The sequence below is a fragment of the Heteronotia binoei genome, chromosome 10, assembly GCF_032191835.1.
Source record: "Heteronotia binoei isolate CCM8104 ecotype False Entrance Well chromosome 10, APGP_CSIRO_Hbin_v1, whole genome shotgun sequence".
NCBI lineage: Eukaryota > Metazoa > Chordata > Lepidosauria > Squamata > Gekkonidae > Heteronotia > Heteronotia binoei.
The window spans coordinates 7785084-7801008 of NC_083232.1; the positions used below are offsets into that span (position 1 = coordinate 7785084).

A 15925-nucleotide genomic window follows, 5' to 3' on the forward strand; every position below is an offset into this window, starting at 1 on the left:
ACGTGGAAAAGGTCTTTGTCGGTGCCTACAACGAGCTACTACTCAGTAACAACGAGTTTAATAGGCTCGCATTTGTTGGCATTGTGCAAAATGCAGTGCATTTTTTTACATTGCGTCTGGGTTGGATGAAAGCTCAGACCAAAAACCTTTGGAAGATTTCAGTGTTCCCATAGAGCTTCCGTGTGAGTAAGGATGCTTCTGATCTCTTTGATACTGAAACTGCTCTGTGCACAAAATGGGGATGACCTATTCCAGACACTGAAACAATTGAGAAATCAAATCTGCTTGCACTGTAATAGTGTGAGAATGGTGGCGCGCTGTAGTTGACTTTTGTCTGCAGGCTTGATTACTTCTGTTACTGTAGGCAGGAATGGTTTTCAATAGAACAGAGACTGCTACTTGGTTTGCTCCTGATGTTGAAGTTGTGGGCATACGTTGTGTTTCAAATTATAATTTTCCTAAATCCACTGTGATGGAAGAGGCCTGCTTTTACCACTGTTGTTATGCTTTTATATAGTTGTTAAAAGCATAGCGGAAGGGGCCGTGGCTCACTGGCAGAGCATCTGCTCAACATGCGGAAGGTCCCAGGTTCAATCCCCGGCATCTCCAGTTAAAAAGACCAAGTAGTCGGTGATACGAAAGACCTCTGCTTGAAACCCTGGAGAGCCACAGCCACTCTGAGTGGACGATACCGACTTTGATGGACCAAAGGTCTGATGCAGTATAAGACAGCTTCGTATGGTCGTAGAGTTCCCTCATGTAAAAAAATTCCTTGCCATAATGAAACTCGTCCAATTCTCATTTGTTTCCACAGTGTCAAAGTTAACTCCCATTGCCAAGGAGCTGGGCGAGATGGTGGACGGGCAGCTGCAACCCAGTTTGCCACCTGAAGCCGCTCAGGAGGGTGATCTTCACCTCCTGTGGGAAGCGGTCTCTAAGAAGCGTCGGATGAGCAGGGAGCCGACCCTTGACTCCATCAGCGAACTGCCAGAAGAAGACGACAAGCTTCAGAAACAGAAGAAGGAAGAAGCTGAGAGAGCCCCCTACTCAGAGGAATACTCCACTTGCGATGAGTCAACGAGAGCAGGAGAAGCAGACTTCTCATTTACCAGTTCGGACGACGAGTCGAGAGCTGGGACTCCTTCCCTAACCAGCTACCTCAAACAAGCCGGCTCCATCAGTGTTAGCAGCAAAGTCCAGACTGTCTCTGCAGGGAAACAGTGGGAGAAGACCACCATCACAACTACTGAACGAGCCTCTCTCGCCAAACCGGCTGAACCGGAGGTCCTAGAAGGAGACCTGGATGACCCTTCCATGGCTCAAGCAGCTGTCAAAATCCAGGCCGCTTTCAAAGGCTACAAAGTGCGGAAGGAGATCAAGCAGCAAGAATGCCCAGTGTTTGCTGAGACCTTCAAGGACTTTTCGGGTGAGCCAGGAGGCAACCTTCATCTGGAATGCGTGGCCCAAAGCAAAACCGATATGGTGGTCCGCTGGTTGAAAGACGGTAGTGAAATCTTAGACGGGCGCCATTGCCACATCGACAACTATAGCGACGGGACCTGCTCTCTGATTATCACTGGCCTGGAGATGAACGACGTGGGCAAGTACACGTGCGAGGCATCCAATAAATTTGGCAAGGTCTCCCACAGCGCCAAGGTGATGGTGAGTGCCCCACCTCTAGCACCTCAGCGCAAGCACAAACCTACCAAGAAGCCTGTTGAGAGTGAAACAGAGAGCTCTTCAGGCAGCGAGTTGGACGACGCCTTCCGAAAAGCAGGGAGGAGGCTTCACAAGCTGTTCAAGTCCAAGATCTCCACCGAGATTTCAGACGTGGAGGAGGAGCTCTTTGTCAGCGCTGACGAGGGAGATATAGAGCCTGTGGACCACCAGACCTACCGTGAAGACGAAACGTACATCTATATCAAGTTTGAAGTTATGTCGGAGGCCAAGACGGCAGCCAGCCGGTTTAGAGAAATGTTTGCTGCCATGGGTATCGCGGTGGAGATTGATATCCTGGATCAAGGCAGTAAAAAGGTCGAGTTGCGCATAGGGAAAGCTACTCCTCCTGCTGCAGGGCAGCTACGGACTTTGGTGAAACGGCCACCCCCTCCTCTGCTAACCTCTGATACTGGTAAGTCACGCATGCAAATGTTTTAAAGGAACAGGTAGATGCCAGTGCTTGAAAAGATGTGCTCAGATATTGACCAGGCCTAATATCTGTTTAGCTGGGGAACTGGAATTATATCAGGTCGTACTCTGAGCTCTGCTTTGTTGCATGGAATATTTATAATAGCTCACAGTTCCTCAGGACCTATCTAAAATGATACTTCTGAGAATGGACTGTGCCCTGGTGCTTGCCAAGGGACTAGAGGAAGAGTTGGGGGGGGCAGAGGGATGGGGGGGCATGCCACACTGCTGGCATCATTGCATCACCTCCAAGTTCAACTTGTAAATGAGAATGGATAGCTCTAGGAAATGCCAGAAACTCTATGGTAAAACCATAGATTTTTTTCAGTCAGTTCCTAGAACTACCTGTTGTCGCTTCCAGGTTATAAGGAAACAAAAAGCAAAAAGCCCCACGTGAAACCAGCCTCTATATCAAATTACATAAACAAGAAAAACCATTTGCATATAAATAATTGTATTTAACCCACATATATTGCTTTCATCAAAACAACCATAATACCATAACAACCATAATACACAGTCAGATTCTGGAGTGAGCCAATAGGAGTCACTGTTGCCTGCTAGGGGGGGGCATGTTAACCATGACTAGATTGTATACAGTGGCATTTTGCCTCTGTGACTGTTTCTTCTTGCAATCAAGTGTTCTTGGTTGACTCAGAGCTGGCTGAACTCACTTCCTTTCAATCACGCTCCTCAAAATCATTCCAGCTCCCATCTTCATAACTGAGCTTCAGAACCAAGAGGTGCAGGACGGCTACCCGGTCAGCTTCGACTGCGTCGTTATCGGCAAGCCGACCCCTACTGTCCGCTGGTTCAAGGATGGGAGAGTTATCGAAGAGGATGACCACTACATGATCAACGAGGACCAGGAAGGCTGCCACCAGCTGATTATCACTGCGGTGGTCCCTCTTGACATGGGGGTCTACCGCTGTCTGGCTGAAAACAGCATGGGCGTGTCTTCCACTAAAGCGGAGCTCCGCGTGGACTGTGAGTACCAAGTAGGATTGCCAAGTCCAATTTAAGAAATATCTAGGGACTTTGGGGGTGGAGCCAGGAGACTTTGGGGGGTGGAGCCAGGAGACATTAGGGGTGGAGCCAAGATCAAGGCTGTGACAAGCATAATTGAACTCCAAGGAGAGTTCTGGCCATCACATTTAAAGGGACGGCACCCCTTTTCAATGCCTTCCTTCCTTAGGAAATAATGAAGGATAGGGGCACCTTCTTTTGGGGCTCATAGAATTGGACCCCCTGGTCCAATTGTTTTGAAACTCGGGGGGTATTTTGGGGAGAGGCACTAGATGCTGTACTGAAAATTTGGTGCCTCTACCTCAAAAAACAGCCCCCCCCAGAGCCCCAGATACCCGCAGATCAATTCTGCATGATTTTCTGTGGGAATAAATCTCCATAGGGAATAATAGAGTTCCCAGCAGACATTTCCCTCCCCTCCCCTCGCTTTCTGACAACCCTGAAGCGGGGGGAAGGTCTCCAAACCTGGGGATTGGCAACCCTATTACCAAGGACCACATAAAGTGTAACGATGTGGAACAGCAAAGTTCATTTTAAAATATATATATCTTCCCCCTCCCCCGATAGGGGATCCCTCGGCATTACAGCTCATCTCCAGACTATAGAGGTCAGTCCCCCTGGAGAAAATGGCTGCTTTGGAGGGTGGATTCTTTGGCATTATCCCCCACTGAGATCCCTGTCTTCCCCAGGCTCCATCCTCAAAACTGCAGGAATTTCCCAACCCAGATTTGAGGACCTAATTCCCATCCCCTGCTGATAGCCAGCGGGGACCAGGCAACTGACAGTGACTTACATTACCCTCTTGCCATCTCAATCCCGCTTGTCTGTACTGTGCTTCTTAAAGGAAGGGAAAAGAAAGGTCCCCTGGGCAAGCACCGGTCGTTTCCGACTCTGGGGTGTCGTTGCATTCACATTTTCACAGCAGACTTTTTACGGGGTGGTTTGCCATTGCCTTCCCCAGTCCTCTACGCTTTCCCCCCAACAAGCTGGGGACTAATTTTACCGACCTCGGAAAGATGGAAGGCTGAGTCAACCTTGGACCGGCTACCTGAACCCAGCTTCCGCTGGGATAGAACTCAGGTTGTGAGCAGAGGGCTCCGACTGCAGTACTGCAGCTTTACCACTCTGCGGCACAGGGCTGTAATTATATTAGAGGAAAGGAAAGGTCCCCTGTGCAAGCACCAGTCGTTTCCGACTCTGGGGTGACATTGCATTCACATTTTCATGGCAGACTTTTTACAGGGTGGTTTGCCATTGCCTTCCCCAGTCATCTACACTTTCCCCCCAGCAGGCTGGGGACTCATTTTACTGACCTCGGAAGGATGGAAGGCTGAGTCAACCTGGAGCCGGCTATCTGAACCCAGCTTCTGCCGGGATCGAGCTCAGGTCATGAGCACAGCTCGGACTTCAATATAACAGCTGGCCACTCTGAACCAAGGGGCTCCTCTAAAACCAAGTAGGAAGGAAAGGTCCCCTGTGCAAGCACCAGTCATTTCTGACTCTGGGGTGACATTGCTTTCACAACGTTTTCATGGCAGACTTTTTACGGGGTGGTTTGCCATTGCCTTCCCCAGTCCTCTACGCTTTTATTTACGGCTCTACGGCTATTTTATTTAGCCTCTACGGCTAAATCCGCCTTCTTCCATCTTAGAAGGTTTGAGGCAGCTGGCCCCCTTCTTGGAACGTAGCGACCTAGCAACAGTGATCCATGCAACGGTCACCTCGAGATTAGACTACTGTAATGCCCTCTACATGGGGCTGCCCCTGTGCCGAACTCGGAAACTGCAGCTAGTGCAGAATGCGGCGGCCAGGCTATTAGTGGGACTACCTCGGTGGGAACACGTGCAGCCTGGGCTGAGGGAGCTGCACTGGCTTCCAATCATATTCCGAGTTCGCTACAAGGTGCTACTTATTACCTTTAAAGCCCTATATGGCCGAGGACCTGCCTACCTTAGGGACCGCCTCTCTCCATATGTTCCCCAGAGAGCACTGAGATCCAGCTCCCAAAGTCTCCTAAAAATCCCTGGCCCAAAGGAGGCCAAACTGAAAGTAACAAGGGAGCAGGCCTTCTCAATAATGGCTCCCCATTGGTGGAATCAGCTACTGGAGGAAGTGCGAGCCCTGTGGGACTTTAACCAGTTCCGCAGGGCTTGCAAAACTACCCTCTTTCAACAAGCCTATAAGGTGGAACACTGAAAGTGACATCTGGCCATCTGGATTTATATTTCACTGAAATGTAGCACCCCTAATTTATTGTGGTTTTTAAAATTTTATGTAACTGTTTTAACTGTATTTATTAATTGAATTTTATCATATGAATTGTATTATAATCATGGTACACATCATGTCTTGTTAGCCGCCCTGAGCCTGCCTTGGCGGGAAGAGTGGGATATAAAAAAAACTTCTTCTTCTTCTTCTTCTTCTTCTTCTTCTTCTTCTTCTTCTTCTTCTTCTTCTTATTATTATTATTATTATTATTATTATTATTATTATTATTATTATTATTATTATTATTATTATTATTATTATTATTATTATTATTATTATTTTCGTAGATGTATAGGCCGCCCTTTCCCATAGTGGGCTCAGGGCGGCTTCCAACATGCTAAAACAATCAAATCAATTTAAAACAATGAAAACAGCTAAAACAGTTTAAATTTAAAACAATTATGCCATAACTCACAATTAGGTAGGGTGGCAAAGATGGTATTAACAGATTGATTCGGCTTGCTTGTCCCAACCTAGATGTTCAAATCCTGGCTATCTTGGTTACAAAAAATCAGTACAATCAGTACTTCCCCCCCCAGCAAGCTGGGTACTCATTTGACCGACCTCGGAAGGACGAAAGGCTGAGTCAACCTCGAGCTGGCTACCTGAAAAGCCAGCTTCCGCCGGGGATCGAACTCAGGTCATGAGCAGAGCTTAGGACTGCAGTGCTGCAGCTTTAACACTCTGCACCACGGGGCTCTTCTTAGAGGAAACACCAGTGTAAAAGTAGCACATTGCACATGAAATTTTTCTTTTTTTATTGATTAGTGACCAGTACCGATTACGACACAGCTGGAGACGCAACGGAGACCTCATCCTACTACAGCGCCAAGGGATATTTCTCCAGGTAAAGTATCAACATTATATGTTCGAGAACGTTTACCCTGACCTAACCTGCTTTGCTGTTGCAGCACACGAGAAAGTGTCTTCCTTACACAAGGATCTATTCTACTTCATTAATTGGGTGAACATGCTTTCGTTCGGTGGAATGGTCTCTCGCTTTAGGAAGCTTAACCCGCAACACACCCGTTCTTTGCTAAGATGTCATGTGACTTTTTGCCTTTCTTGCCTATTAATAACTTAGGTGGTGCAAAGAGAACTGACGTTTTCCAAGGTTTTAGCCAGGGCTTTTCTTGTGGCAACCAAAATGGGACCCTGGAGGCTAAACTCGGGGAGGCACGGTGGCTCAGTGGTAGAGCATCTGCTTGGTTAGCAGAAGGTCCCAGGATCAATACCCGGCATCTCCAACTAAAAGGATCCAGGCAAATAGGTGTGAAAAACCTCAGCTTGAGACCCTGGAGAGCCGCTGCCAGTCTGAGTAGACAATACTGAGTTTGATGGACCCAGGCTCTGATTCAGTATAAAGCAGCTTCATATGTTCATAGGAAGGAAGGAAGGAAGGAAGGAAGGAAGGAAGGAAGGAAGGAAGGAAGGAAGGAAGGAAGGAAGGAAGGAAGGAAGGAAGGAAGGAAGGAAGGAAGGAAGAGGGGAGGGACGGTGGTTCAGTGGTAGAGCATCTGCTTGGTTAGCAGAAGGTCCCAGGATCAATACCCGGCATCTCCAACTAAAAGGATCCAGGCAAGTAGGTGTGAAAAACCTCAGCTTGAGACCCTGGAGAGCCGCTGCCAGTCTGAGTAGACAATACTGAGTTTGATGGACCCAGGCTCTGATTCAGTATAAAGCAGCTTCATATGTTCATAGGAAGGAAGGAAGGAAGGAAGGAAGGAAGGAAGGAAGGAAGGAAGGAAGGAAGGAAGAGGGGAGGGACGGTGGTTCAGTGGTAGAGCATCTGCTTGGTAAGCAGAAGGTCCCAGGTTCAATCCCCGGCATCTTCAACTAAAAAGGGTCGAGGCAAATACGTGTGAAAAACCTCAGCTTGAGACCATGGAGAGCCGCTGCCAGTCTGAGTAGACAATACTGACTTTGATGGAGCCAGGGTCTGAGTCAGTATATGGCAGCTTCATATGTTCATATGTTTTGGGGAGGGACGGTGGCTCAGTGGCTGAACATCTGCTTGGTAAGCAAAAGGTCCCAGGTTCAATCCCCGGCATCTCCAACTAAAAAGGGTCCAAGCAAGTAGGCATGAAAAACCTCAGCTTGAGACCCTGGAGAGCCTCATAAGTGTTAGGAGGGATGGTGGCTCAGTGGTAGAGCATCTGCTTGGGAAGCAGAAGGTCCCAGGTTCAATCCCTGGCATCTCCAACTAAAAAGGGTCCAGGCAAAGAGACGTGAAAAATCTCATCTTGAGGCCCTGGAGAGCGGCTGCCACTCTGAGTAGAAAATACTGAGTTTGATGGACCAAGGGTCTGATTCAGTATAAGGCAGCTTCATATGTTCATAAACTGTGAGAAATGACCACCAAAAAATCCCGCCTGTGCTGTTTTCAGCCAGACAGCGGTAGACCCCCATGTCAAGAGGGACCACCGCAGTGATAATCAGCTGGTGGCAGCCTTCCTGCTCCTCGTTGATCATGTAGTGGTCATCCTCTTCGATAACTCTCCCATCCTTGAACCAGCGGACAGTAGGGGTCGGCTTGCCGATAACGACGCAGTCGAAGCTGACCGGGTAGCCGTCCTGCACCTCTTGGTTCTGAAGCTCAGTTATGAAGATGGGAGCTGGAATGATTTTGAGGAGCGTGATTGAAATAAAGTGAGAGCCAGTTTGGTGTAGTGGTTAAGCGTGCAGACTCTTATCTGGGAGAACCGGGTTTGATTCCCCACTCCTCCACTTGCACCTGCTGGCATGGCCTTGGGTCAGCCATAGCGGTTAACTGAGAGGACTCTTATCTGGGAGAACCGGGTTTGATTCCCCACTCCTCCACTTGCACCTGCTGGAATGGCCTTGGGTCAGCCAGAGCTCTGGCAGAGGTTGTCCTTGAAAGGGCAGCTGCTGTGAGAGCCCTCTCCAGCCCCACCCACCTCACAGGGTGTCTGTTGTGGGGGAGGAAGGAAAAGGAGATTGTGAGCCGCTCTGAGACTCTTCGGAGTGGAGGGCGGGATATAAATCCAATATCTTCATCTACCTCACAGGGTGTCTGTTGTGGGGGAGGAAGGGAAAGGAGATTGTGAGCCGCTCTGGGACTCTTTGGAGTGGAGGGTGGGATATAAATCTAATATCTTCATCTACCTCACAGGGTGTCTGTTGTGGGGGAGGAAGGTAAAGGAGATTGTGAGCCGCTCTGAGACTCTTCGGAGTGGAGGGCGGGATATAAATCCAATATCTTCATCTACCTCACAGGGTGTCTGTTGTGGGGGAGGAAGGGAAAGGAGATTGTGAGCCACTCTGGAACTCTTTGGAGTGGAGGGTGGGATATAAATCCAATATCTTCATCTACCTCACAGGGTGTAAAGGAGACTGTGAGCCGCTCTGAGACTCTTCGGAGTGGAGGGTGGGATATAAATCCAATATCTTCATCTACCTCACAGGGTGTCTGTTGTGGGGGAGGAAGGTAAAGGAGATTGTGAGCCGGTCTGAGACTCTTTGGAGTGGAGGGTGGGATATAAATCCAATATCTGCATGTACCTCAAAGGGTGTCTGTTGTGGGGGAGGAAGGTAAAGGAGATTGTGAGCCGCTCTGAGACTCTTCGGAGTGGAGGGCGGGATATAAATCCAATATCTTCATGTACCTCACAGGGTGTCTGTTGCGGGGGAGGAAGGTAAAGGAGATTGTGAGCCGCTCTGAGACTCTTCGGAGTGGAGGGCATTAACTAAATCCAATATCTTCTTCTTCTTCTCTCCGTGCTACACAAAAATCAAATATGCTTCTATCAAACTTAATATGTGTTCACTAATAAATACATCTAGACAGTAGCTCCTCACAATGGTAAACAAATAACTATCGGATACAAGATAAAGTCCTTCCAGCACAAAAAGCACTTGCTGTTCCTACTGTACTGTGGATCAACGTCCTGATAGATATTAACTGAAATAGAAATCTAGTCCGATGACATTTAAAAATTGATCTGATATCATTTCGAGTCCTTAGACTCTTCCTCCCGGGACTGTCTTCTTATTTGTCAGTAAGTGGTGCCTTCACATAATTGTTGATTTCCATAATATGTCAAAATGTAACGTTTCCTCTCGCTTTCATGGCTCTATTCACAGTTCTTCCTTGAACTCCTCGCCAATTACCTTCAAGTCTATTACAGGTAGCGTTCATAGATGCTGGCTTCTCCCAGGACCTGAAATGCTTATGAATGGGCTGTAAATACATGAAAATTTGCACAACCCTGGTATGACGGTCTGACGAAGCCTCCTTGTGGAGGAGGCCAGCTCCAGCTTGCGGCCCTGTGATCAATAGATGGAATTGGGGTTCAGCTTTGCTGCCACTGACAGTCTCTGAAGAATGGCCCTGGAATCAATTAAACGATTGCAGTGGAGTCGACCGTGTTTTGAACTGCTGTTTTGCTCTCTCCCAGATTTACCGGGAGATTGTCGAGTCAAAGCGGGAATCAGACGAACAAACCTATATGAAATTGCCTTTTAATGTTTATCGTGCCCTTTTGAAATGTCGGAATAATTGCGCTCTTTAATTTGTTACGCCATCGTCTGCCAGTAACTTGTAACCGTGAGCCTTTGAGGGTTTTTTTTTTGTAAGAGTTTCTCAATAGGGCAAGGAGTGTTAAAAAAGTTTTCTCTCTTTCCTCTGAGTCAGCCGAGAACAAGAAGGAGTGGAATCCATGACCGAGGAGGAACAGCTGCCACAGATCCTAGATGAGCTTCATGATATCCATGTGGCCCCAGGAGCACCCTTGGCCAAGTTCCACCTGAAGGTGAAAGGTAATACAGATGCCAGTCTGGGCAGATTTTGACCTGATGGCTATAAGTACAGACCTGCTGGATCACATCAGCGGTCGTCTAGTCCAGCATCCTGTCTCATACAGGAGCCAACCAGTTCCTCTGAGGGTCAACAACAGGGCAGAGAGGCTGAAGCCTTCCCCTGAGAAGAACATCAGAAGAGCCTTGCTGGGTCAGACCAGTGAGAGTCCATCTAGTTCAGCCTCCAGTCTCACACAATGGCCAACCAGTTCCTCTGGAGGGCCAACAAAAGGGCAGAGAGGATGAGGCCTTCCCCTGATAAGAACCTCAGAAGAGCCTTGCTAGGTCAGACCAGTGAGAGTCCATCTAGTCCAGCCTCCTGTCTCACACAGTGGCCAACCAGTTCCTCTGGAGGGCCAACAAAAGGGCAGAGAGGATGAGGCCTTCCCCTGATAAGAACCTCAGAAGAGCCTTGCTAGGTCAGACCAGTGAGAGTCCATCTAGTCCAGCCTCCTGTCTCACACTGTGGCCAACCAGTTCCTCTGGAGGGCCAACAACAGGGCAGAGAGGATGAGGCCTTCCCCTGATAAGAACCTCAGAAGAGCCCTGCTGGATCAGACCAGTGAGGGTCCATCTAGTTCAGCATTCTGTCTCAGACAGTGGCCAACCAGTTCCTCTGGAGGGCCAACAACAGGGCAGAGAGGATGAGGCCTTCCCCTGATAAGAACCTCAGAAGAGCCCTGCTGGATCAGACCAGTGAGGGTCCATCTAGTTCAGCATTCTGTCTCAGACAGTGGCCAGCCAGTTCCTCTGGAGGGCCAACAACAGGGCAGAGATGCTGAGGCCTTCCCCTGAAAACATCAGAAGAGCCCTGCTGGATCAGAACAGTGAAGGTCCATCCAGTCCAGCCTCCTGTCTCACACAGTGGCCAGCCAGTTCCTCTGGAGGGCCAACAACAGGGCAGAGAGACTGAGGCCTTCCCCTGAGAAGAACATCGGAAGAGCCCTGCTGGATTAGACCAGTGAGGGTCCATCTAGTCCAGTATCCTGTCTCACACAGTGGCCAAAGAATTCCTCAGAGGGCCAACGACAGGGCACAGAGGCTGAGGCCTCCCCCAGTAAGAACACCTGTTTATTTATTTTGTTGGATTTGTATCATGCCCTCCCTTGCATGCCCTCCCTTCCCTTGTCTGAGTCCTGCTGGATCATACCAATAGACCATCTAGTCCAGCCTCCTGTCTCACGCAGTGCCCAACCACTTTCCCTGACATTGCCTCTTGGCTCTGGGATTCAGAGGATTAATGGAAGTTCCCCCAGGGCTAGTAGCCACTGATAGACTTATCCTCCATGAATCTATGTAAATCCTTCTTTGGAGCAGTTTATTTGGAATTTTGCTTTTGCAAATCGGGATGTGCATTTGGCATAAACCGAACTGAAAAATAACACCCAAAACACCTTACTGGTATTTTTTTTTTTAGTATTATTTAAGTTAGATATAGATCACAGGATCTCATAGAATCATAGAATAATAGAGTTAGGACCCCAAGGGACATCTAGTCCAACACCCTGAGCAATGCAGGAAATTCTTAAATAGCTCCCCCTAAATTCACAGGATTCTCATTGCTGTCAGATGGCCATCTAGCCTCTGTTGAAAAACCTCCAAGGAAGGAGAGCCCACCACCTCCCGAGGGAGCCTGTTCCACTGAGGGACCGCTCTAACGGTCAGGAAGTTCTTCCTAATGTTTAGCCGGAAGCTCGTTTGATTTAATTTCAACCCATTGCTTCTGGTCCTACCTTCTGGGGCCACAGAAAACAATTCCACCCCATCCTCTATAGGACAGCCCTTCAAGCACTTGGAGATCTGATAAGCGACCAGTATAGTAGAGCTCAAATGAAAGCTTATTGTTGTTGTTCTTGTTGTGTTCAGTTGTTGTTGTTGTTTGGCTTTTATTCATGAGTATTCAGATGCACCACTGTTACGTATATGGACCAGAATGAAGATTGATTTGGGCGTTCCTGCCTGGCTCATTGGAGCCATATGAACGGAGCTTGGGGAACTGGGAACAGTGGGCAGTAGGATCCATATGCCAGCTGCCCTACGCTCATCAGGGGACTCCTGCCAGTTTGAATAGGGCTGCCAAGTCCAATTCAAGAAATATCCGGGGACTTTGGGGGTGGAGCCGGGAGACTTTGGGGGCGGAGCCAGGATTAGGGCTGCCAAGTCCAATTCAAGAAATATCTGGGGTCTTTGGGGGTGGAGCCAGGAGACTTCGGGGGTGGAGTCAGGATTAGGGCTGCCAAGTCCAATTCAAGAAATATCTGGGGGCTTTGGGGGTGGAGCCAGGAGACTTCGGGGGTGGAGTCAGGATTAGGGCTGCCAAGTCCAATTCAAGAAATATCTGGGGGCTTTGGGGGTGGAGCCAGGAGACTTCGGGGGTGGAGTCAGGATTAGGGCTGCCAAGTCCAATTCAAGAAATATCTGGGGGCTTTGGGGGTGGAGCCAGGAGACTTCGGGGGTGGAGTCAGGATTAGGGCTGCCAAGTCCAATTCAAGAAATATCTGGGGGCTTTGGGGGTGGAGCCAGGAGACTTTGGGGGTGGAGTCAGGATTAGGGCTGCCAAGTCCAATTCAAGAAATATCTGGGGGCTTTGGGGGTGGAGCCAGGGGACTTTGGGGGTGAAGTCAGGATTAGGGCTGCCAAGTCCAATTCAAGAAATATCCGGGGACTTTGGGGGTGGAGCCAGGAGACTTTGGGGGTGGAACCAGGAGCAAGGGTGTGACAAGCACAATTTAACTTCAAAGGGAGTTCAGGCCATCACATTTAAAGGGACAGCACGCCTTTTAAATGCCTTCCGTCCATTAGAAATAATGAAGGATAGGAGCACCTTCTTTGGGGGCTCATAGAATTGGACCCCCCCCCCCGGTCCAATCTTTTTGAAACTTGGAGGGTATTCTGGGTAGAGGCTTTAAATGCTATGCTGAAACTTTGATGCCTCTACTTCAAAAAACCAGCACCCCCAGATCAATCTCCATTGTACCCTATGGGAATCGTTCAACATAGGAAATAATGGAGTTCCCAGCAGCCATCTCCCTCCCCCCACTTTCTGATGACCCTGAAGTGGGGGGAGGGCTTCCAAACCGGGAGATCCCCCGCCCCCACCTGGGGATTGGCAACCCTAAGTTTGAATGATCCAGTAATGTACTTGCGCGGGAACCCAGAGTTGTACATAGTTGGCCTGTTCGCCCTGTTCCCCAGTCTTTACTGGGCAGCCATCTACGGTAGCATGCTGCACCAAATAAAGAGCTATTATTCACTACCACCTCGCCTCTTCAGTGCTTGTTCAGTGCTTGTTCGCCTCTTGTTCAGGGTGGTGAGAACCAGAGAGGATTGTGAGGAACTCCAAAGGGACCTGTTGAGGCTGGGTGAGTGGGCGTCAACGTGGCAGATGCGGTTCAATGTGGCCAAGTGCAAAGTAATGCACATTGGGGCCAAGAATCCCAGCTACAAATACAAGTTGATGGGGTGTGAACTGGCAGAGACTGACCAAGAGAGAGATCTTGGGGTCGTGGTAGATAACTCACTGAAAATGTCAAGACAGTGTGCGACTGCAATAAAAAAGGCCAACGCCATGCTTATTAGGAAGGGAATTGAAAACAAATCAGCCAGTATCATAATGTCCCTGTATAAATCAATGGTGCGGTCTCATTTGGAATACTGTGTGCAATTCTGGTCACCGCACCTCAAAAAGGATATTATAGCATTGGAAAAAGTCCAGAAAAGGGCAACTAGAATGATTAAAGGGCTGGAACACTTTCCCTATGAAGAAAGGTTGAAACGCTTGGGACTCTTTAGCTTGGAGAAACGTCGACTGCGGGGTGACATGATAGAGGTTTACAAGATAATGCATGGGATGGAGAAAGTAGAGAAAGAAGTCCTTTTCTCCCTTCATATGTTCATAATGATTTCCTGCTGTTTTTTTTTCTAACCCCCCCCCCCCAAAAAAAAAACCCTGTGCAAAACAATGGTGACATCAGGGGGTGTGGCCTAATATACAAATGATTGGGAAGGGACAGTGGCTCAGTGGTAGAGCATCTGCTTGGCAAACAGAAGGTCCCAGGTTCAATCCCCAGTATCTCCAACTAAAATGGGTCCAGGCAAGTAGGCGTTAAAAACTTCAGCTTGAGACCCTGGAGAGCCGCTGCCAGTCTGAGTAGACAATACTGACTTCAGGGAGGGATGGTGGCTCAGTGGTAGAGCATCTGCTTGGGAAGCAGAAGGTCCCAGGTTCAGTCCCCGGCATCTCCAACTCAAAAGGGTCTAGGCAAATAGGCGTGAAAAACCGCAGCTGGAGACCCTGGAGAGCCACTGCCAGTCTGAGTAGGCAATACTGACTTTGATGGACCCAGCGTCTGATTCAGTATAAGGCAGCTTCATATATATATTCATATTTTGTCACCCAGCTTAGGGTTCCAACTCAGTCTCCTGGCCTAGCTCAGGGTTACGCCTACTGATGTTGGTAAATAGTGCCGGACCAGCTCCATCTCTCACCATGCAAGTCATATGTTCTGACCTGTAATTTTCTCCTCACAGGGTATCCGCAGCCTCGTCTCTATTGGTTCAAAGACGGGCAGCCCTTGCACGCCTCCGACCGACTCCTAAAGACGGACAAAAGAGAGTTTCACGCCCTGGAAGTTCTCAATGTCACCAAGAAGGACGCCGGTCAATACTCCGTGTTCATCAGCAATTCTGCGGGTTCTGCATATTCAGCAGCCAGACTGGTGGTGAAAGGTAAGTAAGGCTCCTCTCCAAAGTGTGGTTTTATGGCCTGCTCAGAAATGAATGGTCTCCAGAGTGAATTGAAAGGGGCGAGGTGTTATGTTTAATGTTCAGGCCATACCGAAGAGAGCTCTTTTATGTTGCCTTGGTGGTCGCCTTGGTGGATGACCTCCAGCGGCATCTGGATCGGGGCGGCTCTGCGGTACTGATGTTATTAGACCTGTCGGCGGCATTTGATACAGTCGACCATCAGCTACTAAAGCGCCGCCTTGCCGACATAGGGGTTAGGGGGCTGGCCTTACAGTGGCTTTCCTCCTTCCTCTCCGATCGGGGACAAAGGGTGGCCATTGGGGGCGAGCGATCCCAGAGGCACACACTTGATTGTGGGGTGCCTCAGGGAGCAGTTCTCTCCCCAATGCTGTTTAACATTTATATGCGCCCCCTTGCCCAGATTGTCCGGAGGTTTGGGCTGGGTTGCCATCAATATGCAGATGACACCCAGCTCTATCTACTAATGGACGGCCGGCCTGGCTCCGCCCCAGGGAACCTGGATCGGGCCTTGCAGGCTGTAGCGGCGTGGCTTAGATTGAGTGGGTTGAAGTTGAACCCAGCGAAGACAGAGGTCCTTTGCGTGGGTCGCGGCGCCCAGGGAGGGGAAATAGCTCTCCCAACCTTCGACGGCGCACTATTGGAACCAGTGCGCCAGGTAAAGAGTTTGGGTGTTTTACTGGAGCCTTCATTATCAATGGAGGCCCAGATAGCAGCCACTGCCAAGTCAGCATTCTTTCATCTGAAGCGGGCAAGGCAGTTGGCCCCCTTCCTGGAACGCCGCGACCTCGCAACAGTGATCCATGCAACGGTCACCTCAAGATTGGACTACTGTAATGCCCTCTACTTGGGGCTACCTCTG

General features: G+C 49.2%; 1 protein-coding gene across 1 annotated transcript in view; it reads left to right on the forward strand.

The window, feature by feature from the left end:
* Positions 1-15925, forward strand: part of OBSCN (obscurin, cytoskeletal calmodulin and titin-interacting RhoGEF) — a 294242-nt gene that overhangs the window by 207926 nt on the left and 70391 nt on the right. The window contains 5 exon segments of the mRNA XM_060248274.1: positions 823-2131; positions 2896-3174; positions 6250-6328; positions 10136-10260; positions 14830-15027. Coding sequence (XP_060104257.1) covers positions 823-2131; positions 2896-3174; positions 6250-6328; positions 10136-10260; positions 14830-15027 — 1990 coding nt within the window.